Source organism: Musca domestica, unplaced genomic scaffold (genome assembly GCF_030504385.1).
Source record: "Musca domestica strain aabys unplaced genomic scaffold, Musca_domestica.polishedcontigs.V.1.1 44, whole genome shotgun sequence".
NCBI lineage: Eukaryota > Metazoa > Arthropoda > Insecta > Diptera > Muscidae > Musca > Musca domestica.
In genome coordinates, this window is record NW_026712334.1 from 1,283,712 (window position 1) to 1,309,012 (window position 25,301).

A 25,301-nucleotide genomic window follows, 5' to 3' on the forward strand; every position below is an offset into this window, starting at 1 on the left:
CCGATTTTAAATTATTTGTGCACCAAATGGGCAATACAAGTCCGAATTTAAAAGATACAAATGCTTCGGCATATTTATTCCTTTGAACTTTAAATTATAATTATAATCATAGCCTGTATGATTGAATTCTTCCATAAAAACTTTTAATTGTTATGTGGAGCTCTACTAAATTAGCAAAGTGGTGTAGGGTATCATAAAGTCGGCCCCGCCCCACTTTAAGACTTTCCTTACTAGTTTAGACTTAAGCTTTTGTTGAGTAATGTTCTATTAAATGACGAAGGTTTTCCTATGGCTGAACCCCCATCAATTGATTTTTAAAGTAAAAAATGTAATTCCCAGTTTAAGCAACGCCATATTGGTTTAATCCACCCCAACATTTAATTAAGACACACAACTGATTAATTTTTTCAATTTAGAGAATTTTTCATAATTTATTTGATTTTTTGTAAACAATTTGTTGTTTTTCTTTTCGTTTTATGTATATATATAAAATTGGCTAAAATTATTTTCTTTTCTCTTCACAATGATTACAATAATAATAATAATAATAATAATAATAATAATAATAATAGTAAAGCATTTTTAATACTAGATTATACTATATAAAAACTCATTTGAATTTTTCTTTTTTGTTATACTATTTGTAGCAATTATACATTTATTAAATATCATTTTTTTTATGAAAAAACAAAATTTCATTTATTTTTCATTTCTATGTAAATGAGATATGTTACACATTGCAAAAAAAAGAGAGAGTAGAGCGTACAATAATTAATAATTTACATTGATGTTGAAAAATAATATCAATTTGAGATAAAAACGTATACTTTTTTGTTTAAACAAATAAAAAATAAAATAAAAATAATGACTAAGACAAATGTAAGTGTTTGCAGAAAAAAGAGGAAATATATTACACATAGTATTGCACCAAGGCTAGAGGGGGAGGTGAAGGAAAAATTAAAAAAATATTTAAAGAATAATTTACACATTTAAATAAACATTTCCATGTGGAGGATAGATACTAAAATATTGCTGAATACTTTTGTAGGTAAATGATGATGATTTGGGGATTTGTTGTTGTTCCTAATGGCCTATATTTACATAAATTATTTACATCTAAAAAAACTAATATTTTTTAATATTTACTTTTTTTGGAAACTTTACAACAATATTTTTTTAACATTTAAAGTAATACGAATTTGATGAGGTAACAACCTAAAGCGAGTGTTATTTCGTTTTTGTTTTATTTGTATAAAAGTCTGGATCTTTGGAACGATGTAAAGGCTAAAAAACCCCATTAGATCTAGACCGATATTGGATTCGTGGAAATTTCATTGTATTGCGCGGATGATTGTTCCTGTTGTTGCTGCTGGTGTTGGGTTTTCATTAACATGGAACGATACACCTCGGAGAGTAGATTCCACATGGGTGGTGCAGTTGGTGGAGGCGTGGAGGTGCTGGTATTGTCGGGACTTTCAAGACTTTGGCTTTGAGCAGCAGCGGCAGCGGCTGCAGCAGCAAACATTTGCGATTGCAGTAATCGCAAATGTTGTTCCTCGGCCGAGAGGGGAGAGCTTTCAGGTGTGGCAATAATTTGTGATTTTTTACTGGGCTGGGAGGCGGAAGACAGATCTAGGCAATTGTTGTCCGACGCTTCTTCATCCTGTTCCATTTTAATTGTGACGGGTGAGGTCTTGCCAAAGGACATTTCTGATTCACTGCCGCAGGATCGCTTGCGTTTACCCAGGAGAGTATCCATGGAGAAGCTGTTGGACTGTTTTGTGGGCACGGGACTGACGGAGAGTCGTTCATTTGAGTTTGGTGTGGCATCATTGGAACGCTTGTTTAAACTGAAATCTAGGGGTTCATTGGAATCCTCAGAATGCATGGCAATGGGTTTGGTTTCATCTTCAATGGAAACGGAGATCAATTCTTCATCTTCTTCATCCACCTCACGACAGTAGTCATCAACATCACTGTGGCTACCCTGACTAGCATTGGAGCCCTGGACATCCAGGACATAGCCTTCATCATCATCGTTGTCGGAGTTGTTGGAAGCACCACTGGAGGCATAGGCTAGAGGTAATCTTTCATGGCCACTGCCATTGAGCATGTGTTGGAAGTGGGGTACACCACCAGCAGCAGCTGGATTTGAGAAATCACCAAACATGACATGACCCGGATGATGGGGACCACCCATACTGCCGGTGGGAGGCATTAGACCAGGAAAGGCAGGACCACAAGGCAACAGGCCAGCCGGTCCCAAGGGGAAGACGGGGAACTGTTGAGCTGTGCGACCATCATGGGGTGAAATTTTGCGTCTGATATGGGGCGAATGCAATTTGGGATTTGGGTTGGCACTATGGCGATTACGCGAACGACGCGATGAGAAAACCATGTTGCAACCCTCCACTGTGCATTTGTGCATTTCACGCAAATGCACAGCCGAGAAATGAATCTTCAGAGCACCCTTATCGCAGAAAGTCTTAAAGCAAATGGAGCATTGTACACGTTTTTTGCCGGTGGCTGGATTTATGTACTGGCCGCCCATATTAACGGGAGGAGAACCCCAACGTTTGGGTTTGCTTAGGCCCGAGGCAGACATTGTGTTGGGTGAGGTGGCCGGTGAGCTGGTGGCTGAGGATGAAGACAAGGCAGCAGCGGCGGCGGCGGCAGGAGTGTGATGACCCAACAAATAGGCGGGTGGCATAAAGGCAGTCATTAAATGTTCCATGGTGGGAAAATCGTTTTTTTTTTGTGGGTGTGTGTGAGCGTGTTTGTCAAGGTGTGGAGTTTGTGGGAAAATCTGAAAATAAAAGAAAACAAATTTAAGGATTAATAAATGTTTCGTTTTTTTAAGTTTTTTTTTAATTTTATAGTTATACAAAATAGTAGGATATATATTTTTTAAATGGCCATAAAAAACTTCCTTAATAAAGTTTAAAAAACACCCCATACCCCTGAGTTTAATAGTTGTCCATATTGTTAGTGGCTTAGATTTTTATTGAAAGATTCTTAACATCAGATAATTAAAATTTACATGCTGACTTGCTGGGCCACAGATCCCCATAACCTTCTCCTTCTTCTGGTGTGTGTAAGCCAAGATCACAGAAAAAAAATCAATATAAATGTTAATGATTAACTACTGATTGTAAACGATAATAAATCATCAATGTCGACGGAGACATAAATGTTCAACGCAAATAACATCAATGGCTTGACAGAGAAGAAGAAGAAAAAGAAAGGTGACAAAAAACCCAAGTTTAAGCCACTGAAAAATGTTTTTGAGAAATCAATAAAAATTTGGACCTCGAATGTAAAAGGGATTAAAGAGTTATTTTAAGGAATTTTACATCTTCCCTTTAATTTCTCCAGGGCCATGAAAATTGAGCTCCCCTCCCTCTCCACAAAATAGAAAGAAACAAAAACATGGCATTAAACCAAAATGACACTTTGGTAACAGGAAATCCAACAATGGCGAGCCATCAGAACAAATCATAAATCGAACACAATGATGATGACAACCAGGGCGATGATACCTACGCACACCATGGAATCTTACGATGAGGGAGAGCTATAACATTTTTTATATGGTGACTGGACTGGTGACTATTTTGTTCGTTTTGTTGACTTCGACACGATATTTTTTTAATAACTATAATTATTGGAGCCGTTGCTTTTGGAATGATGTGGGGTGAAAACTTGTTTCATTTCTATCATCTCAGTGTAAAAGCAAATGACAATCAATACATCAAGAGGAAAATGTATAATTACAGTATAACGTTTGGTTGCATGCGGCGATATGGCAGGGACTGACCGGTTGTAAGGTGAGGTTGGAAACAAACTGAGATTTTTAGCTGGCAAGTGTCATTTGGAGAATGAACAAAAAAGTGTCCTTTCAACTATACTGTCATTAACTTCAAGAAAATGGAACTGTAATTAATGAACAAGGTCTGTGAAAAGGATAGGGAACTTGGTTTCAATTTTAGGTTAATTTGAAGGAAAAAAATATTAAAAAAAAAATTAGGGGGAAAATGGTTAAAATCTAATCATTGTGTTGATAAAAAATCGAAAAAATAGGATCACATTGTTATATATCATTTATTTTCTAAGGGAAAATGAATGAATGTTGAAAAAAGACCTCTAGCTATGAAAAAGGAGCGATTTGAGACTTTAAAGGAGGTAAGGAACTAGGTTCCAATCACTCTGCGTGTGAGAGAGAATAAATAATGAAGAGATTAGCTATAATAATATTAGGTGATTTTGGATTAGATCAGTAGCCCTGGATGAGATTGTAAGATCTCTGCAGAAATGTTGGGTAATAATAACCCTTCTCTTTCCCCAAAAAACACCTAAAAACTAACCTTAAAAATATATTTATAGTTACTCCTATTTTAAATTTTCGATTTCTCTTGTTCCCCAAAATGTTTCACACAGCAAACCAGGAAGTAAAATTTAAACAAAAAAAATGAGAAATGTGAGAAAAAAAGCCAGCATTTTAACACCCGCTGATCACTTAACTTCAGCATGACAAATGGACGGACTATCATGTGAGCCAAAGAACAACACTAAACTGTAACAAATTTTTATAATAAAATTAATAATACTTTTTTTTGCTTTGAACAAAAAAAAAACAAAATTATTAATATTAAACCACAAGAACCAAGGTCAAAAGTCTTGAGAAAAACAAAACAAAAACGGTGGAATGAAATCACCCCGAAAAAAATCTCTTGACCATAAAAAAAACAAGTTCAAAAGACAAATCACAAAAGACTTTGCATTCAATAAAGAAGTCAACAATTTCAAATACTTAACATGTCAATCATTTGTCAAAAAAATTTTGAGATTTTATTTTTCAAAAAAACAACATATTCCCCAAAGTGTCAACAATCTTTGGAGAGTGTTGGGGAGTAGCTTCAAAGCCACGAAAAAAATTGTAATTAAGTAACTTAAACATGATTTGTGGGCTATTTGTCACATGAGCTTGGTTTTGTGTTGTTGTTGTTTTACAACTACTGTAAAAAGTTGTCCAAAACTTAATTTACATGCACATATAACCGAAGATACATAAATGTTACTTTTATGACATTTTGTATGTTTCTGGGTCCCTTTAGATTGACCATCAGCAGCTTGACTCTATGCATGATGAATGGATGGATGGTGTGTACGGTATCGCTTAGTTGTAGTTTGAGCCACAACTGAATCTTGTTTATAGCCAAGCCATCCATCCAGCCAGCCAACCATGTGCCCCATTATATGTGAGAGAAAACATGCTGTTCTTTTATTAATTTTTATCTTCCTAATGGGATCGTAAAAACCCCTCTAAATGTTGCGGTATATTTGTTTAATGATTTTTTTTGAGGAGAATCCAAGGGTATATCGTTTTAGGGGATTTTGGATTTTTATTTGAAATCCAAAAATATTAGTGTATGAGAAATGAAGATTAAAGGAAAAATTTTCCGAATTATAGGATATGTAGTAGGGTCTAGGGAAATAGGTATATGAAATCATCGATGTAACCAGAAATGCTTTTCGAAAACATTTCGTGGGGGCCCATCCGACAATTTCAAGCAAAATGCTCTGAAAATATCCTTTTTCAAAATTAGGAATAATTTTGGGTATATTTTTAACAATTTTTCAACAAAAACGATGGATATCTCCTAACAAATTGAGGGGAAAATTCGAATCAGCTTTCTTTTATAATATTGAATTGTATTAAAATTCTCAAAATGAGCCAAACAATTTTTTTTTTTTTTTCTCAATAACAAAACTTATAAATGTTTCTCAAAAGATTGAGTCAAATAAAAAATAATCAATTTTAAATTCAAATTTGTTTTGATACCTGAAATTTTAGAAATTTGAAAATTAAATTAAAATATTTTTTTTTTTAATTTTTTCCGATTTTTTTTTTAGTTGCTTTGTTTTAGAAAGTTTTTAAAAAATTGTTTCAATAAAAAATGTTTAAGCTTTTATATCTCATAGCCGTCGGCACTCTAATAATTTAGTGTTACCAAAAAAGCCGACGGTGGACCAAATTTCCTTAACAAAAATATTAAATAAATAAACTCCAAAAATACTTACATTTTATAAAATTGTCGATTTTTTCAAGAAAATCGCATCAAAAGGTTTTTGTTTTGTTAACAAAAATTTTCCGCAAAATCCAAATTTTTTTTAATTAAATTTAATGTTAGTTGATTTTATTTTTCGCACAAAATTGTTCACAAAATAGTTTTCAAATAAAATCATTAGTTGTTATTTCACATTTGTTTTTAATTCCAGGTGACATTAGTTTTGATTTGTTTTTATTTTTCAAAATTAATTAAATCCGGTTTAATCTCAATGTTTGTTTATTAATTCTTAAAACTTTTTTGTTTTTTCAAATATATAAAACGAGTTATTTCAGATTACTTGGTATCTTAGGTGTTGCACTTTTGTGTGTGTGTTTTTTTTTCGAAAATGAAAATACAAAAACAAAAAATTGTCCAAAACACAAGACGACGTAATATTATTTTTTTTTTTTTTTTAATTTTTTGGTATGTCCACTTCTTGTGATGTCGTGGGTGACACTGAATGTTGAGACGTCTACACCGATACACCAGAGCTCAATGAAATGCTGATGATGGGAATGGTGGTGATGCCGTTGTTGTTGTATTCGTGTTGGTGGTGGAAGCAGCAATGGTATTGGTAGTCCAATATTGTTCTTCTTCTTTTTTCTTGATTATTTCTCGTTGACACTTTAGTTAAGGAGACGACACAATAATGTAAAGAGCATTCTCCCAGAATATGAGTTAAGAATTTTTTTTGTTAAATCCAATATGAAAGAGCACTCTCGTAAAATGTATTCTCGTTTTTTTTCAATTTTTTTTTTTTCAATATCCGTTCGCCGTACCTTATGAATTCACAAGATACGCACAAGACGACAAGTTCAACGCAACTGCCCACAAATGTCTCCAGCGAGTGACAAGCAACTTCGGCTCTAAGCGCACAGTCAAGCGACACACAAACACACAGAGAGCACACACAATGCTTGCTGGCTACATAGTCGGCGGCCAGTCATTCCCATTCCCACAGATATGGAATATAGTATCTGTGTGTTTGTTTGTATGTGATGCGTGTGTTCATTATTTTTGTCTCTTTTGCCTTTAGCACAGTGCCACAAAACACTAACACCACTATAACAGTCCAGCACACACACACACACCCAGGCACGTTCAATTTTTACCTTGATGGGCCTCGGCAGAACAGTCAGCCAGTTCATGCAACTCTTATTTACCCACCATGGCCAGAGAAGAGTTCAATAGAGTTTGTATGAGTGCGTGCTCTTCAATTCTCCGTGCTTTCCCCACCCGCCTGTTATACACACATATTACTGTTGTTGTGCCTTAGTATAGGTAACCAAGCATTCGAGTGACATTACTCACAGCATGGTTTTTCCCACCCCAGGTTATATTGACAATGGTGCAACAACAACGACTTTTGAATGACAACCAAACACGAAACAATGAGCGTGGAACTCTTCTACAATAACATAATATTCTCTTTGAAAATCATCCACAACTCTTTGGACATAGAATGCTAGGGTAAATGGAAAATGAGTTGCAAGAGTTAAATGAATGAAATGAAAATGTCGATAATGCAGTGAATTGAGTGAAACAATTCATTTGGATTTTTGTTTTGAAAAAGAGAACTACATTTTTCAATTTAGCCAGAGCAGAATGAGTACGTATTTTTTTGTTTACTCTTCTGGGCTAAATTGTTAACTCATTCCATAATGTAATCATAGCTGTGGCAGTACAAAGGACTAAAATTCTTTATTTTACGGATAGAATTTGGGATTGAATAAATTTTTCTTACTTATTAATTTAAGTTGACACTGGAAATTCTGAGAGAAAACATACCATTGATGGAAATTTAAATAGACACATATAGTAAAAATAAATATTGTTGGTACTGCAAGATTTCGAGCGACGTATGAGAACTCATGCCTTTGATTTACCGACGGAAAAAGTACATTGCTTATATTGAGGCTAAATAAAAAAATATAAAAGGTCGATAATAAACTTATAATAAAAAATTATTTTTTTGTTTTTATCTACGAAACATGAAGGATTATTTTTAAAAATAGTACATTATTGCTGTACCAATATGATGAAAGATAGTAACAATAGAAAATTAAAACATTTAAGGTTAAATGGTGGGTGACGTTAAACTAAAATAAATAAAAATAAATTTTCACGAAAAATAAAAAATAATGCATAATACAATTTTGAAAGATGCGTCATTATGTTTAAATAATTTTTCATCTGAATATTTTTATAACATTAAAGAAGGTTCAGAAGAAAATTTAAGTGGCCACTTTTTGGCATGTCCCAGTAGTCGACATTTTTCAAATTTAAACTCAAATAAAAAAAAGATTTTTTAACTTAACAGGGTCTTTTTAAAACATTCAAGAGCTATCATAGGATCTCTTAATACATGCATATTATTCTGAAATATTTATAGTTATGCAATTTATTCTGATACAGTCTTCTGAAATAAAAAAATATAAGATTTTCCCAAAGTTCTTATGTGGGTATTAAAACATGCATTTTGGACATTATAAGAAACCGAAAACTAAAAAAATTGGAATAAACTATTAAATAAAAAGCAATCAATTAAATAAATTGCCTAAAAATAAAAAAAATAAAAACAAATAATTTTTTGATTGTTTTATCTACGATTCTACCTATTTCAAATTTGAAATCTCTTCAACCTTTGTATGGCCGAGAATGGGTTATAAATTAGGTCGGTTGGCTTTTTACATATAATTGTATTATTTCTTTAATTTGCCCATGTAATGAAGACTAAATAACGAAGCATTTTTTAAATAAAAAATAAACAATATTATGATCTAAAATATTTTTTCCGACAAAAAAAAAATAACATGTACTCATGTTGAGAACATGTTATGCCGATAATTGGAGAATGCTGCCGACTAATGTAAAAAACGCTTTTGTCCTGATTGTGGATTATTAGGTATTTATTGCATATAAATCATAAAAAATTTAACTACCCACGATTTTATCTTAATTTTTTTATGGGTCAGGGAAGTTCAAAATCATGGAACTTAGCTACAATTATTAACCTTGTTTTAATTATATTTTAGAGCCCAAAAAAAAAAAAAATAAAATATTTATTTGTGTACAATTTCTGAATTCAGATTACAGCCCATGAAAAGAAATACTTTTAATCTGAGGAAGTTTTTTACATTTTAAGAACCAAATATTCCAGCCAAATATATAGCAGTTCGTTGCTACATCTATATTACCTTAAAAGTTACTTTTAGGTCAATCTTCCATTCCAATTTATTCAAAACCCATTATAAAAAATGTAAAGTATCAGTCGATTTCGCCGACAGAGGTATACTCTCAGGCAATGTCCACTTATTTTAATATATTTTAACTGTGATTATTCATCTGTGACTCTTTATTGGGTAGGTGGCGAAAAAGGGTACCAATATTGCCCAGTTCGCATCTGACCTCAGTCTGACGTGTCAGTTTTTGGACTGACTGATTTTATAAGTTTTTTTTTTTTTTTTTGAAAATTTTTAACTTTTTTGAAAGAGGTACCAAAATAGTGGTACCATCTACTAATGAAAAAAATGTTGGGATATGCAAAGTTTGAAAAAAATCAAACATTTATTTTCAATTTCAAGGGAATAAGGGTTCATTCAAATTTTTAGCTTTCCTTACAAAAGTACCGCAAAGAGTGGACCGACATATTCCATATTTAAATTTGGTCCATGGTTGATAGAAATATTGAGATACACAAAAAAACATTGACTGATATGTTTAGCATATTAGATATGTTAGAAGGATTCAAAAGGTTGACCCCTTGTGGTTCTTTCTATTCTCGTACTAGAGAGTTCGAGTAGTAAAAATTTTGGAATGTGCAAAATTTTAGTACAAGTCTTATCTAACTTTTTTAAAAGACTCTAAATAATTTGTGGTATAGAAAATAAGGGAAGTCGGCCGATATTGTCCATTCTAGGATCTGACGCATTTTTTCTGGGAAGATTTGAACATTTTGCGCAGAATACCATAAGGAGTGGGCCGATATTGTCCGAGCTCTGACCGTAGCAAATGATGTATATAGTCGTATTTATTGTCCAATTGTGATAAAACTATGTCCAAATTAGTTAAATTTTAGCACGTGTGAAAAAAGGGTTCACCTTATAGTAATAACTATCATATATAAGTTATATCAGATTTGATACTTAAGTCGCAAATGCCCTCCATAACAATTATATTTGGTATCAGATATCATATACGGTATAGAAATACAATTTTTCCGATATCGGCCCTTAATTAGATATAACCTATTATTGTTCATTTGGGATCATACCATTGTGTTCCAAGTAGAATTAAATCAGTCAACTTTGGACAATACTGATTCAGATATACCAATTGCTCTTATATCCACGTTTCATATATATTTGTCAGATATTATTTTTAACCGATTGCAAATTTAAACCCCAATGTTAACCTACATTTCTTAATAGTGACCCTGCTGAATATGCATATTGTCGTATAGCAGATTTTAGGACAGCTTAACAGCTCTGCCATAGTCACTTTAAAATGTAAGGAGTTTTAAGTTTTAAAATATGCCTTATGGCATATGGTATAAAAATCATTCCAATTATTTGTAAATTAAGAACATTACTTTTATTTGAGAGAATTAGCTTTACACTTTTTTCCATTTTAAGTAGTGATAAATTTCAAAAAGTTCATTTTTTACAGTTACAGTTGACAGTTATTTACTCTTACTCGTACTAAATTCTATTTTGCTTATAAATATTCATTGTCTCGCACGTGCTCAAGGGCCATCGCTGACATAACTCTGAATTTAAACAGAATATATAAAAATTTTGCATCGAATATAGCTAAAAACAACTTTTAAAATAATATAAGTATATTTATTTATTAACAAAAATTCTTATTTATATGAGTTTCAACACAAAAAATGCCGATAATTGGTAGGTATGTTTAACCCAATACTTATCTAACTATTTTCAGAGCCACTTCTAATTTTTCCTCCATTTTTAATTAATATACACATTCATACCAAATAATTATGTGCGACAACATGTCACCAATAATGCTGCAATGTCATTGGTTCATTGCCTAACAATATTCACATTACATAAAAACGTCGCCCAAGAGCCTATTCCCATATAACCAACTCACCATTATAAGATGACATCAATAACAACAACAACAACGGCAACGACAAATGTCGTCCCCCATATCAGTACATTTTAAGGTTCTCACTGACACACACAGCCATGTATAAATGCCACGCTCTTTGTCACCGAACAGAGCAGAGAATGTCACAATGAAATCCAAAACTATCAACCAACCCAATGACAACAACAACAATAATATCAAACATGGCACACAAGAGTAAAGAGTAACATTGTCAACCAACTGTGTTAGAAAGGGATAGCAGTACAGAACGGAGATATAGAAATGAATGACAATTTTTTGTTGCTGTAAAACACACATACCTACACACACATTTATTGAGGAAAATACCCACTATGGTAGCTGCAGCGAAATGATGTAGAAGCAGTTATACAACAACAACGTAACTATGAGACCAACAACAAAATAATGCAGTTATAGAATAGTATAACCATAACACACAAGAAAACTAGTGCACAAGGGATCCAGGATGTTTGATATAAAGGATACAGGAAACCATATCACATGTTGCAACAGAGAAAATAGTTGCATTTGTTGGTGTTGTTTCTGCTGCTACTGCTGCTGTTGGCTGGATAAAGACGACAATTTCGAAAATTGCCATTTCATTCGTGTATACAGAGCTTATGGCTCAAATGCCACATATATAAACCTACATTGTACACACATACCAGCTCTACACAAACAACAAAAATTCAGTCCAATGGACGGACAAAAAGCCAGACATACTTAAAGGCAAACGAGAGAGGTTTGGGTGTTGCGCTGGCCAACAGAGTTAATACCTTAACTCTGTCACACGCAAAGCCATGGTCCTCAGTTGGGGACAAACGAACGACACTTGCTTGGCAATGTAAACACAAAAACCGACTTGTGGGGAGCACGGGCAACTATGACCAAAGACGTACTAACTCTCTCTTCGCCATAAAGAGACCATAAAGTTGACTCTGGGAGAGACATGAACGAATGACTGGTCTGTGCAAAACAGAATTGAATAAAGAAAAAATCTCAATTTATTCTATAACATGGGAGCTGCGCAATTTTCAAGAGTGGCTCTCCAAAGAGTGTGAGAGCAACTTACATATCCCCCACAAGCACACTCATACAACCAACTTTCGCATCCAAAGCTGCAGCATTCATAGAACGACACAAATGAATCGGTCACCAAAAAATCGTCTCCGAACGTCGCAGTCGCCGTAATCGTCTGTCGCATGTCAACCTTATATGGTTGGTATGGTCCAGTGAGCTGAGCTCGCTCTATGTATCCACATAAATACAACATTTACCACACTCTAGCTGAATATTCATGCTAACGTACAACGTATATATGTATGTTTGTATGTACTTCATACGGGCCAGGCATTTTGGATGACAATGTGTGACAGAGTAAGAAAATATCATTGTCATTATGGGTGTGCATGTGCTGGAGCGCAATAGATGGAAGGTTGAATAAGGAAAGCATGTACATATACTGACTATGGGTTTTGTAACGACAATTTTACAGTAAAGCATAAGTATATATAGTTCGTACATATGTGTATACATACATTTGGTGCTAACCAAAACTATAATTTTGTGTCGTCCCCTTTTTGTGTGAAAAAGAAGGATTCTGCACAAGAGTTTGTGGGAGAGCCAAAAACAAAAAAAAAAAAAGTAATGCCACAGGATACTTGGGTAATTCTTCGGAAAGAGTTTTGGGGCAAGAAAACGATGTGGTTGCTTGTCTGTATACAGTAGCTACGTACATAATATTTATTTAAATTAGAATAGTTTTTGGTGAATTCTGAAATATTTAAGGCTTTAATTTCAATTCGTAAAATGTGAAACTATTTAATTTGTTTGTTACACCATTCTGTAGAGAGGGTATTATACGTGCTTTTAGGACAGTAGTTTTGAAATATTGATCCTAAATCCATGCATACCGATCATTTCATCTGAGTCGATCCAGCTGTATATCTGTCCGTCCATGTAAATTTTACGCTCATAAAATGCCAAATAAGAATCGGATTCTTTTCAAACTTTGAACATTGAAAAACCTCTACAAACACAAGATCTGATGGCAGGATGGGATATAGCGGAACATACCATCAGGTACCGCTCACACAAAGGGTAAACATTTTTAATTTTTATAAACTTTACAACATGTGAAACGTGTCAGTGATTATCTTTAAACTAACCAAAGACCTGATGTGAATATGGGCTTTTTCGACCCACTCCTTCTGGTACCTCCATCCTAAGAGGTCGAACTTTTGAATAATTGCAAGTCTCATAAAATGCAAAATAAAATATCGATGTTTCTTTAAGTTTCGCACAACGCAATACTTTCACCTAGTTTATACCATGGCGAGTAGGCTGGGTTTTTGGATTTTTACAAAAAGTAAAAAAATGTACCAAACAGTAAATACTTTATATCGGAAATACGGAATGAGCTAGAATTTGGAGAGAATAGACATTTGGAATGAGAGTCACTGATGGAGTGCTGGATAGATGTACCAACGAGTTTTTAGAAGTTAGATTTTTAAGGTTACGAAAAGTTCTAAAATTGTACTAAACTTCTAAAATAGTACCATTTGGTATTTGGATCTAAAAACTCTAAAAACAAGGCTGGAAAGTAAATTGAATATATGTAGGTTGTTTTGGAAATAAGTACTAAATTTGGAATTGTTTGGCTTAGGGTGAAGATGGAATTTTGAAATTTTGTATTTTGTATATATACCCTATAGGTTGTATGTGGTTTTGGAAAAATGAAATTGTACTATATTTGGTACAATTTGGTATTAGGCGAACAAATAGTTCTTGAAGTCTGAAATTTGGTATTAAAGTCGCTGTTCATGTGTAGCCTAGACATATGAGGATGATTTCGGATTTACTATTATTGTACGAAAAGTACTAAATGGTACTAAATTTTGGTATTGGGTGTAGTGACAGAGTTTGAATTCTCAAATTTGATATGGATGTCACTGATGTTGCCTGTGGTTTGGAAAAGCAGCTGGTTTTGGAAATGTTTACTATAACTGTACTAAATGGTAAAAAATAGGTATTAGGGGAAATTACAGATTCTGAAAATGGAAAAACTTGAAAAATACATAAAATCTAAAAAGTCTGAAACTTTAGTACAATGTGTGACGTTTGCAAAAAATTGTGCCAAATGGAAAATATCTGTATTTTGAGTACTAAAAAGGCCTAACATGAATTGTTGGGACGGATCTATAATTTTAAGTTTTTTTACAGAGTTTGATACTTCGGTTTCAAAAAGACTCCGTTGGCAAAGTGTTAATTTTCACACAGTTACGTGCCTTTTAAATTTGCCGTCTTCAATATTTTTTTTAAATATGCATTGTTGTGTTAAAGGCCCTTCATAGTTAAAAATGTAATTTTTATAGAATCAATTATGTTTTCTTAGCGAAATTTTACAAAAACATAGCTGACATTATATTCGAGTCTACATTTATTTAAAACATCTTCTTTATTTGAGTTTAAATATAAAAATTCCGATTTCTGGGAAATGCCGAATTTAGCTACTCTTACCCTATTTGTCTCATTCATATGATAAAATCCCAGGGACAATTTTCCTTCTTTGTCTAAAAAATATGTAGTTTTTATTATTTGCTTCACTTTAATAGTGTATATCATTAGTCACAGATCAAGTGGTAGCCGGTTAAATGTGTTGCATAGCTTTAACTTTCTTCACGAGTTTAATTGACGCAAATCCCACAAATATCATTTATTTTCATTCAAAGTGTTGATTTTAAACCATATTCAATGTCATGACTTTGATTTTATAAAAGAACTCTATCACATGGTTATATGAAATTAATGATTGTAGGTTTTTGTTAAAATTCGATTCCACTTCAAAAGTAAAATGAATTGAAATAGAAACTTAAACAAATAGAAAAGACAAAAATCAATAGTCTTGACATCGTCAAAAAAAAAAAAAAAAAAAAAAAAACCAACAAAATAAGAGACACTAGAGGGCTTTGACTGCTTATCCCCAAAATATAACAAAAGAATGTTGAAACATGATTAATTATTTTCATATGAAGAGACAAAGGTGAATTATTTAAGTCAACGAAGTATAAGAAATCAATCGAAAAACACTTCAGACATCACACAATTTAAATTATATCTTTAAATGATTAATGATAGCACTATTCTGGCACTATTTACAACTACAGATAGGTAAAATAATTACTAAAAATGGCATTTAAGGCAATAGCAATGACATCGAGGAATTTTGTTAATTATCTTTTTTTTTTAATTTTCAATGGATAATTTGGCATAATATTCTATAATGAGCAAGAAGATTTTTCTTGTTATTTAAATGCAAACAGTAGCAACATTTTATGACAATTTTTTTACCCTACAACACTATGTGTTGGGGGTATTATAAGTTTGATTGGGGCAAAAATTATGTAACACCACGAAATATTGGTTTCCCACATAGGAAAGTATATATGGATCTTCCTATCTCGCCGAGCTGAGTCGATCTAGCTTTGTATGTCCGTCCGTCCGTCTGTCCATGTTAATTTATAATCACTCTACAGGTCGCAATTATGGCCCGATCTTCACGAAATTTGGGGTCAGAATAGAACCTTATTTCTTTTGGAGATGATCGCATAATATTTAGGTGTTGAAATGGACCTAAAACTGAAAAATTTACTGATTTTAAAGTTGCGGTACATGTCGCAATTATAGACCAATCGACGCGGAAGTTAGCATGGGGCTAGAGCTTAGGGCTGGGTAGAAGTCTACCAATTTTGATGCGTAGGTGAAATAGACCATAACATTTGTGTTAAATAAATGTAAAATTTTCCATTAAACCGCGAATATTTTTAATCCCGATGAATTCAAAAGTAGACGAACAGGTCAATTCTGACCGTTGCGTAGATGTCGGATATATATTGCGAAATATATACAATGTGTATATATAAAGGAAGGGGGTGTTAGCTAGAATGCTTATATATCAAGAATGGCTGGACCGATTTTGACAAATTTTGACAATTTAGAATGCCCTCTTGACATAAAAGAATAAAGTTAAAAAAACGCATAAAAAGATGCCAATAATGATGTTAATATATATATATTGTAGTATTTTGTGACATATTTATATTTTTTCATATTTTTTATCGCATGTGATTTTTTCATTTTGACTTAAAATATTGAAGTGTACATTTTGTAATATTTTTTACCTTACAACACAGATTGGTCTTATTATATACAGTCTGCAATTATCGTTCGATTCTGACGAAAATTTTCACAAGGGTAGTGTTAGGCTCAGGCCTATTGTTTTCAAAGATGTCCGCAATATATCCAAGGGTTGAAATGGACCAAAAACAGTGCGCAAATATTGGGCAAATGTCCCTGTTCAAAATGCTAAGGGTAATATCTGGGCGGTGACATAATTTCAAACGTGAAATCTTTCAAAATGGATGTGGACATAAAGGGGCTTCTAATATATTGTAGTGTTGTAGGGTATCACATGGTCGGCCACGCACGACTGTAGCCTTTGCTTACTTGTTTCTTTATAATAATTATTAGTTTTGGACATCGTAGAATATACAGATATCGGTGTACAGTGCTACTTGTTTGAAGAGATCTACTAAAAGTAACTTACATTACTTATTTCGTATGAGCTTTAGTGATGGCTGAAAGTTACCCATTTTTAGCCTTGAATATTTAGGATCAATATATTGGGCGAAAAAAAAACTGCAACCAACTTCAGACTGATGTCATTTCAAAGCCACTCGTCCGACAGCTGTTAAAATTATTCCAGTGACAGCTCATTATATTGTTTTTAAGCGTACAAAAGCATTTTGGTGAGCATTTTCCAGACAAAAAGTTATTCGTGATGGAATTCAAGCGTGGTATGGTGATTTCTTTATATTTGTCTCGAAAACCACAAGTGGCTATCGTTAGAGCACTCCAGCATTTAAATGTGAATAAATTGTTCGTGTCTCGTACAATCGATTCTTACAGTGTTACTGGTATCGTAGCCCGACGTGAAGGAAGTGGATGAAAGAAAACAGCAACATCAGCAGAAATGGTTCGAAAAGTAAATATCGAAACCCGCGCCGCAGTGACCGAAAAATGACTCGTGATCTGAACATATCGCAATATTTCATGCGGCAAATATTGAAAAATGAGCTCAGGGTAAAGACATTGAAATTCTATAAAGTGCAATAACTTAGTTGCTTCGTTGGCCGAAAGTGGTGAACTGCCGAATTTGGTTTTCTCCGATGGGAAAACATTCGTTGTCAAGAAGTTTGTAAATAAACAAAATAATCGTTTCAAGTCAGAATGGGACACTTTCATGCGGCAAATATTGAAAAATGAGCTCGGGGTAAGGACATTGAAATTCTATAAAGTGCAAGAACTTAGTTGCTTCGTTGGCCGAAAGTGGTGAACTGCCGAATTTGGTTTTCTCCGATGGGAAAACATTCGTTGTCAAGAAGTTTGTAAACAAACAAAATAATCGTTTCAAGTCAGCTGAAAATGTGCACCTTCGGTTGGCCACCAGACCTCATGTGCAGGTCATGGTGAGGATATGTGCCGCCATAACCGCCGATAGTCGTTCTCCGCTCGTATTAATCGACCTTGACATCAGAATAAATGCCGAATATTATTTGGAAAATATTCTGGAGGGTGTATAAAGGCAACATTCGGGCAGCGTGTGACGGTTTTATTTGCCGTTTGAAGGCCATGATTCGTGCCAAAGGTGACAAATTCAAATAAATCTAAACTTATTCCAAAAACTGATGCTATATCAGAGTTTTTTGCTTTCATTCAAAAAAATTAAAAAAAATGTAAAAATTATGGCGTTTGTCTTTGTTGCAGTTTTTTTATCTCACCCTGTATGATACAACTTTAAAATGGTTAATATTTATTGTTAATGTATTATTATTATTATTATTATTATTATTATTATTATTATTATTATTATTATTATTATTATTATTATTATTATTATTATTATAATTATTATTATTATTTATATTACATATTAATATTATTTAACGTTAATAAACTTTAATATATTTCAAAGCAAAGGCTTTTTACATGCCGACAGTAGCAACATATCTCATTATGCTAGTTTCATTGATTGAAGCCATGGTGTCGATGACGTTGTACTCAATGCGACTCATTGCGGACTTTGAGTGCTTTAATTAAACTTTAGATTTATGCCATGTTGGAAGTTTTTTCCCTGCCTTAGTCTGCTGCTAATGCCAGTGCAAGTTGTATGTCTATTAACGGCACGAATTTTATTTTACAACTGTTGAGAATTCAAAGCAGACAACTTGAAAATGTTGATGTCTGCGTTTTGGACGAGAGTATTGTATGCAACAACTTTTTTTGTTTTAAACATTTCGTTTAGTTGATGAAATAACAAAAGCATTTGACTAACTACATGTTAGGTGAGTTGTCTCGAGGATTTAAGGAAAACATAAATTCGAGGAATTCATTATTAGACCATCTTCATTTAAAGAGCATCTAAAGTAGGAAAGTTTTTCTGGAACTTTCTAGGAAAAAACGGGCAAAATTGTCTTTACCCTCAGCCAACATTCGTTTATAAAAATATATTTCTGTTTGTGTCACAATTATTCAAACTTTTGACCCTTTATCGGGGAGACTCAGAAAAAATGAACCATTATTGTCCATTTCGTATCTGACCTAAGTATGATATAAATCTTTCAACCTGCCATATTTGGGCTATAGTTCATACACTTTATACGAGATTTGTCATAGTCAGATATGGCGGACCGAAGTATTCCACTTAATCTAATGCTGATAAAAATCGGCAAAAGTTTAAGAAAATCAGACAGCTATAAACGATTTTTTGGGAATAATTGTTAATAACAATTTTAACTTTTAGTGGTGAAGGTACAAGATGGAGGGAACCGAAAATTCCATATGCACATTAGATCTCTGTTGAATTTTGGTACTGAAAATTGTGTGTGCCGATATCTATCAACTTCACACCAGATCTTGCGCTAGTTAAAAAGTTGAGATATGTAAAATCCCAATCAGATGATTATTTCGCATTTTATGAGGGATATAATTATTTAATTTCTTACCCTTTTTGAGGGAGGTTCCGGAAGAAGTGGTCCGACATATTCCATATTCTTACCTGATCTTGTGCTGATAGATATATTGGGACGTGCCGAGTTTGAAAATAATAGGATGCTCCTTTTATGAACTTCATTGTTATTCAAAATTTTGGACCCCTTTGTGAGGGAGGTACCAGAAGAAGTGGTTCCATACATACCATCTTCACACCAAATCTTGTGTTAGTAAAAATTTTGGGCTGTGTGAAATTTGCGGAGAATCGGATGCGTTTTTTTGCACCATATAGACCATTTTCAATACCAAAAGTCCTGTAAATTGGCATCATGTGCTCCCATTACATATGTAAGAAACACCCTTGCATAGAACTGTCAATATAGGCCTATGTTTTGGTATAGCCTCCATATAACATTACCTCCAGATATTCGGTATTTTAATGATTTGTGTCACACTTTTCACCGGAAATGTTTCAAATGTAGAATTTGAAGTTCGTAATGGGTATAATAACCTATGACAGAAAATTGCTCATACAGTTCCACCTCTTCGTATAGACTCCATATAACGGTAACTCCCTATATTTGGTATTTTGATAATTTTAGCGATATTATTCGACACAATTGTTTCAAGTTTCGTATTTAAAGATCGTCATGACTCATGAGGAAAATTGCATATTCATATAAAAAGTCCATATTTTCCCCAATATAACAGTAACTACCTTTATTCGGTATTTTTGCGATTTAAGCAGGATTTTTTTTGGAAAATTTGCGAAGTTCCGCCCTGAGCTTGAAAGACTTTAACTTTAAAATAACTCTATTTACCCACAGAAAAAAATATGAGAAGAAAATCCACTATTTTGCACTATTCACTATCCCATGATTCTGTCGCGGGAAATACTTCAAATAATATTATTGAAAGGTCTATGATTTTACTTAAAGTCTCCAATTTTTATACCCTACAACACTATGTGTTGGGGGTATTATAAGTTAGATTGGGCCAAAAATTCTGTAACACCTCGAAATATTGGTTTCCCACATAGGAAAGTATATATGGATCTTCCTATCTCGCCGAGCTGAGCCGATCTAGCAATGTATGTCCGTCCGTCCGTCTGTCCATTTTAATTTGTAATCACTCTACAGGTCGCAGGAGATGATCGCATAATATTTAGGGCTTGAAATGGACCGAAAACTGAAAAAACCCTGATTTTGCAGTTGCTGTGCAGGTCGCAATTATAGACCAATCAAAGCGGAAGTTAGCATGGGGCTAGAGCTTAGGGTTGGGCAGAAGCCTTCCAATTTTGATGGTCATCGGGTAATATCGGGTAAAAACTGAAAAAACCAGGTACAGGTGACAATTATAGACCAATCAAAGCGGAAGTTAGCATGGGGCAAGAGCTTAGGGCTGGGCAGAAACCTTCCAATTTTGATGGTCATCGGGTAATATTTTGTGAGTGAAATAGACCACAACATTTGTGTTAAGTAAAAGTCAAATATTCCATTAAACCGCGAATATTTTTAAACCCGGCGAAATCACAAATAGACGAACAGGTCAATTCTGACCGATAGGTAGATGCCGATAGTAAATATATCGGTTATTTATAGCGAAATATATACAATGTGTATATACAAAGGAAGTGGATGTTAGTTAGAATACTTATATCTCAAGAATGGCTGGACCGATTTTGACTAATTTTGTCAATTCAGAATGTGCTCTTGGCATAAGAGAATAAAATTAAAAAAAATCGCATAAAATTGGCACATTTTTGGTGTTATAACAGATTTTGTAGTATTTTGTGACATTTTTTTTTATATTTTTTTATTGCATGCGATTTTTTCAATTTGACTTATAATATTCTGTTATATTTTTTCACCTTACAACACAGGTTGGGCGTATTATATAAGTATTGCAAATATCGTCCGATCGTCACGAAAATTTTCACAAGGGTAGGGAGGGAAGGGCTAGGCTTATTGTTTTCAAAGATGTCCGCAATATATTAGGGGTTGAAATGGACCAACAACTAAAAATTTTCTTGATTTTGCAGCCGTTATAAAGGTCACAAATAGAAACCAAGGGACACGAAATCTCGCATATAGTTAGAGTTTAGGGCAGCGGGTACAATGGACCACTAATTTTGTTTTAAAAATACCAACATTACTTACAGGCGATATCTGAAATACACAAAGGCGAATTTCTGATAGATGATTCTAAATTTGGAGATACAGAGAGGCTTCGTGCTTTTAAAGATGATTGCAAAATATTTAGGGGTTCAAATTAACCCAAAAAAATGTTTTCCGATCACACAATTGAAGCCAATCGCCACGCCTGTGAAGAGAGTTAAGGACAGGGAAGAATTTTGGATGACCCGACGGAGTGCATAAATGTTGGGCAAATATCCGTAGTCAAAATCCTAATTTCAAAAGCGAAATCTTCCAATATGGATTTTGACATAAGGGGGCTTCTAATATATTGTAGTGTTGTAGGGTATAACATAGTCGGCCCCGCACGACTATAGCCTTTTCTTACTTGTTCAGCATAAGATTAGTTCAAAACCCTAGAGTATAAAATATTGTAAACTTCGATTTTGTTGGAACACATTATTGCCAAATTCATTGATATAACGCAAAACTTGCTTAAGGTTTGAAAATCATACTAACAGATTTTACTCAGATAACTTATCATGAAAAGTAATCATATCCTCAGCTAATAGCAGAATGATTTTGAAAATGCCGCATGGTCTTGTGATCATTTCTTTTGTACATTGTATAGCCGTTGTGTTTTCTTACAACTGTTTGCACAATCTGTTGCTGTTGTTTTGTATGAATGTACGTACGCATGTAATAATGATTAGGCTTCAAGCCTATTGTGTGCCCATGTCTGTTTTGGGATTTATTAGACATTGTGTGGTCTGTTAATCCATCCTTAGTCCGTTTATGTCAGCTGCTTAAAGGGGCGAACCTTGTAAAATTTTGTTAACACTACCTGCAGACTATTAATTTTTCTTCCCTAACCTACCATACATACCGTACAAAAATGTTCATTATCATCATCGGTGTTATTATATATTTTACACCATATACATGGGTATTGATGGCCATGATGACCTCCCACACACTGGAAATTATAAAACACAAAATGTGAAATGCATATCATTAAAAATGCTTGCACCGGGGAAATCTCAGAAATTTGTCGTTACCATTTTTCGCGAGTTGCTCTAATTATTTTTCTAAGCCCTGTAAATAACCCTTTATTGTCAGTTTATGATGATGATAATAAATAAATGCAATTGTTGTTATTGTTTTCCTGTATTTATCGTTTTATGACCAGGGAAATTTCCTTGTGCTCTAGTTTTTTTCTTTGTCCTTCTGCTCTAATTTTAATTTTACCTGTATTAAAAATGTATTTGCTCTAGATAAATTCCTGAAAAAAAAACTGATGTGTCTACACACGTTCATACATATTTTATGATTATTTTACAACCTACCATTAATAAAATATAAGCACACACACGCATACGCCATAATGCCTGTTATCCTTTTGGCGCGCACATAGTCTCGACGCTTGTTCGGTAGCAATGAGATGAAAGGGTTAATATTTTGTCTATTTCGCACTTTATCCTTTATGACGATGCTATTGTTTTCGTTGCTCTAATTTTAAATGAGTTCAATTTGTGTTATGTGTGTTCATTTTATTCTTTAGCCCAATATATTAAATGACAAGATACTCGGGTTGTCCGTCTGTCTGTCCTCTCTTTTGGTTTTTGTCACAAAATGGGTTTTTTAGGTATTTCTTTACCTGTTGGCAATTCAATACGACAAATCATGTCGTATTACATTTCATTCACAGAATTTGTCATAAATTTATATTGTGCGACATTTCATTTCGAAAGGGTTGAACTATATTTTGGTATTTTTTGCATTTCATAAAGTTTTTGAAATTATTCATGGAATTGGAAGGGGGAAAATCGTATTATGGTGTAGTTGAGATATCGAGAAAAATACTAACCAAAAAAAAAAATATATACGGGGGAACCGAAAATCACTACAACTTGTTGAAAGGCTCCCTTGCGGATTAAATCCGCGTTTATGCAAACTGAAACATAAACTCTCATTCAATCAGAAATTTTCAATGATGAAGAACCCGGAGGGAGACCTCGTAGAGTCCAAGTACAAAAAGTGACGTTTCCATTAATTGTTATTTTTTTCAAAGCTAATACCGTGATAAACTTGATTTTTATTTCTTGAGATCTGAGTCCGGCGCGGCCGACCATTTAAATTTCTGCAGATCTAAAACCCTTGTGATTAGAATGAAGATTTCCCTAAGAAGATTTGGACCTAATTGCTTCTCTTTTCGAATAATCATCACAAGTTTGGAACCAATATTTTCCAAAAAATATACGATCTCTATAATAGTATCGGCATTTGACGAAGCAGATGTTCTTACTATGGCAAATACCTGATTCACTCTTTCGGAAAGAACAGAAATTTCACAATCAACAAATTTTTTCCATGCATATTGATAATTTAATTTTCATTTCATTCTTGGAATAATGTCACATAGTCCTGCCAAAATTTTAATTTGGCTTTTGACCGAAGCCACGAGGCCATACAAATATTCGTAGCATTTACACTATATTAATTTTGGCCTATTTAATCCTGTTAAATATTTATCGATGCCCATTCAAATCGGCCAAAAACTAAACTCTAGCCTCATTCAAAATCAAAATTTTTTTCGTGAGGATTTCGCCATAGTTGCTATCTATTCAAATTTACAATTTAACATGGATTCAACTTTATAATATAAATACGTTTTCCAAATTTGATCAAGATCGGTTCAGATGCAAATATATAGAGTGAGATAAAAAAATCTGAAACAAGGTTAAACGCCATAATTTTTACATTTTTTTTTTTAATTTTATTGAATGAAAGCAAAACTTGTCGGATATAGCATCAAATTTTAGAATAAGTTTAGATTTGTTCGAATTGGTCATCTTTGGCACGAATTATGGCCTTCAAAAGGCCAATGAAACCGCCACACGCTGCCCGAATGTTGCTCTGCGGTATTGTGGCACATTTCCGGCGAAGCGCTTACTTGAGGTGATCGACACTTTGGTATTTTTTGGTGCCAACCTTGCTTTCCAAAATACTCCAGACACAATAGTCCAACGGATTGGTATCCGGAGATTTTGATGGCCATTGTGCGCGGGAAATGAAGCGAGGAAACTCATTTTGTAACCATTCTTGGGTGTCGCATGCTGAGCGCTATGGTGCTGAGTCCTGTTGGAATGTCCAGTTCTGTGGCCAAAATGTTTGCGTGTCCAAGCCTTTAATACACCCTCCAGAAAATTTCCCTATAATATTCGGCATTTATTCTGATGCCACGGTCCACACCAGCGCCATGGCCGACCCTAAAGTTCTGGTGGCCATCCGAAGGTGCACATTTTCAGCCGACCTCTTTAGCAATTAAAACCGATAATTTTGTTTGTTTTCAAACTGCTGGTCAACGAATGTTTTCTCATCGGAAAAAAACCAAATTCGGCACTTCACCAATTTCGGCCAAGCGAAGCAACTCTTTAGCTCTTTTGAGTCTATTTTCTTTCTGTTGCGGTGCAAGTTCTTGCACTTTTTGGAATTTCAATGGCTTTATGTTCAGCTCACGAGCCATTTTCCGGCCACTGCGTCGCGGGTTTTGGTCAAGTCGCTTCTTTACCTTTCGAACCATTTCTGCTGATGTTGCTGTTTTCTTCCGTCCACTTCCTTGACGTCGAGCTACGATACCAGTATCACGGCAACGAGCGATTTATTCACATTTAAATACTGGAGTGCTCACTGCTCAATGTTATGAATTATTTCACACTTTTAAATTAACAATTTCTAAAAATTATTGAATTTGCTCTTCTTACAACACATCTGTATGAATAACCTGATTTTCCATTAACCTAAAAAGTCAATAGCATTTCTATTGCCATACAATGACAACAATAGAATTTACAGATCACAACGAATTATG

The 25,301-nt window shown here is 33.8% G+C and overlaps 1 protein-coding gene across 1 annotated transcript; it reads right to left on the reverse strand.

Moving 5' to 3' along the window:
- Positions 1–518: 518 nt before the first annotated feature.
- On the reverse strand, positions 519–7,151 carry LOC101896085 (protein disconnected). The gene is made up of 2 exons (XM_005186848.4): positions 6,082–7,151; positions 519–2,806 (listed from the first exon to the last, which is right to left on the reverse strand). The coding sequence occupies exon 2, from the start codon at positions 2,732–2,734 to the stop codon at positions 1,304–1,306; it is 1,431 nt and encodes a 476-aa protein (XP_005186905.2). The 5' UTR covers positions 2,735–2,806; positions 6,082–7,151; the 3' UTR covers positions 519–1,303.
- Positions 7,152–25,301: the final 18,150 nt, after the last annotated feature.

Bases quoted from the DNA above. Each gene is read 5' to 3' on its own strand.
- LOC101896085 (XM_005186848.4), bottom strand. From the start codon at position 2,734: ATGGAACATTTAATGACTGCCTTTATGCCACCCGCCTATTTGTTGGGT.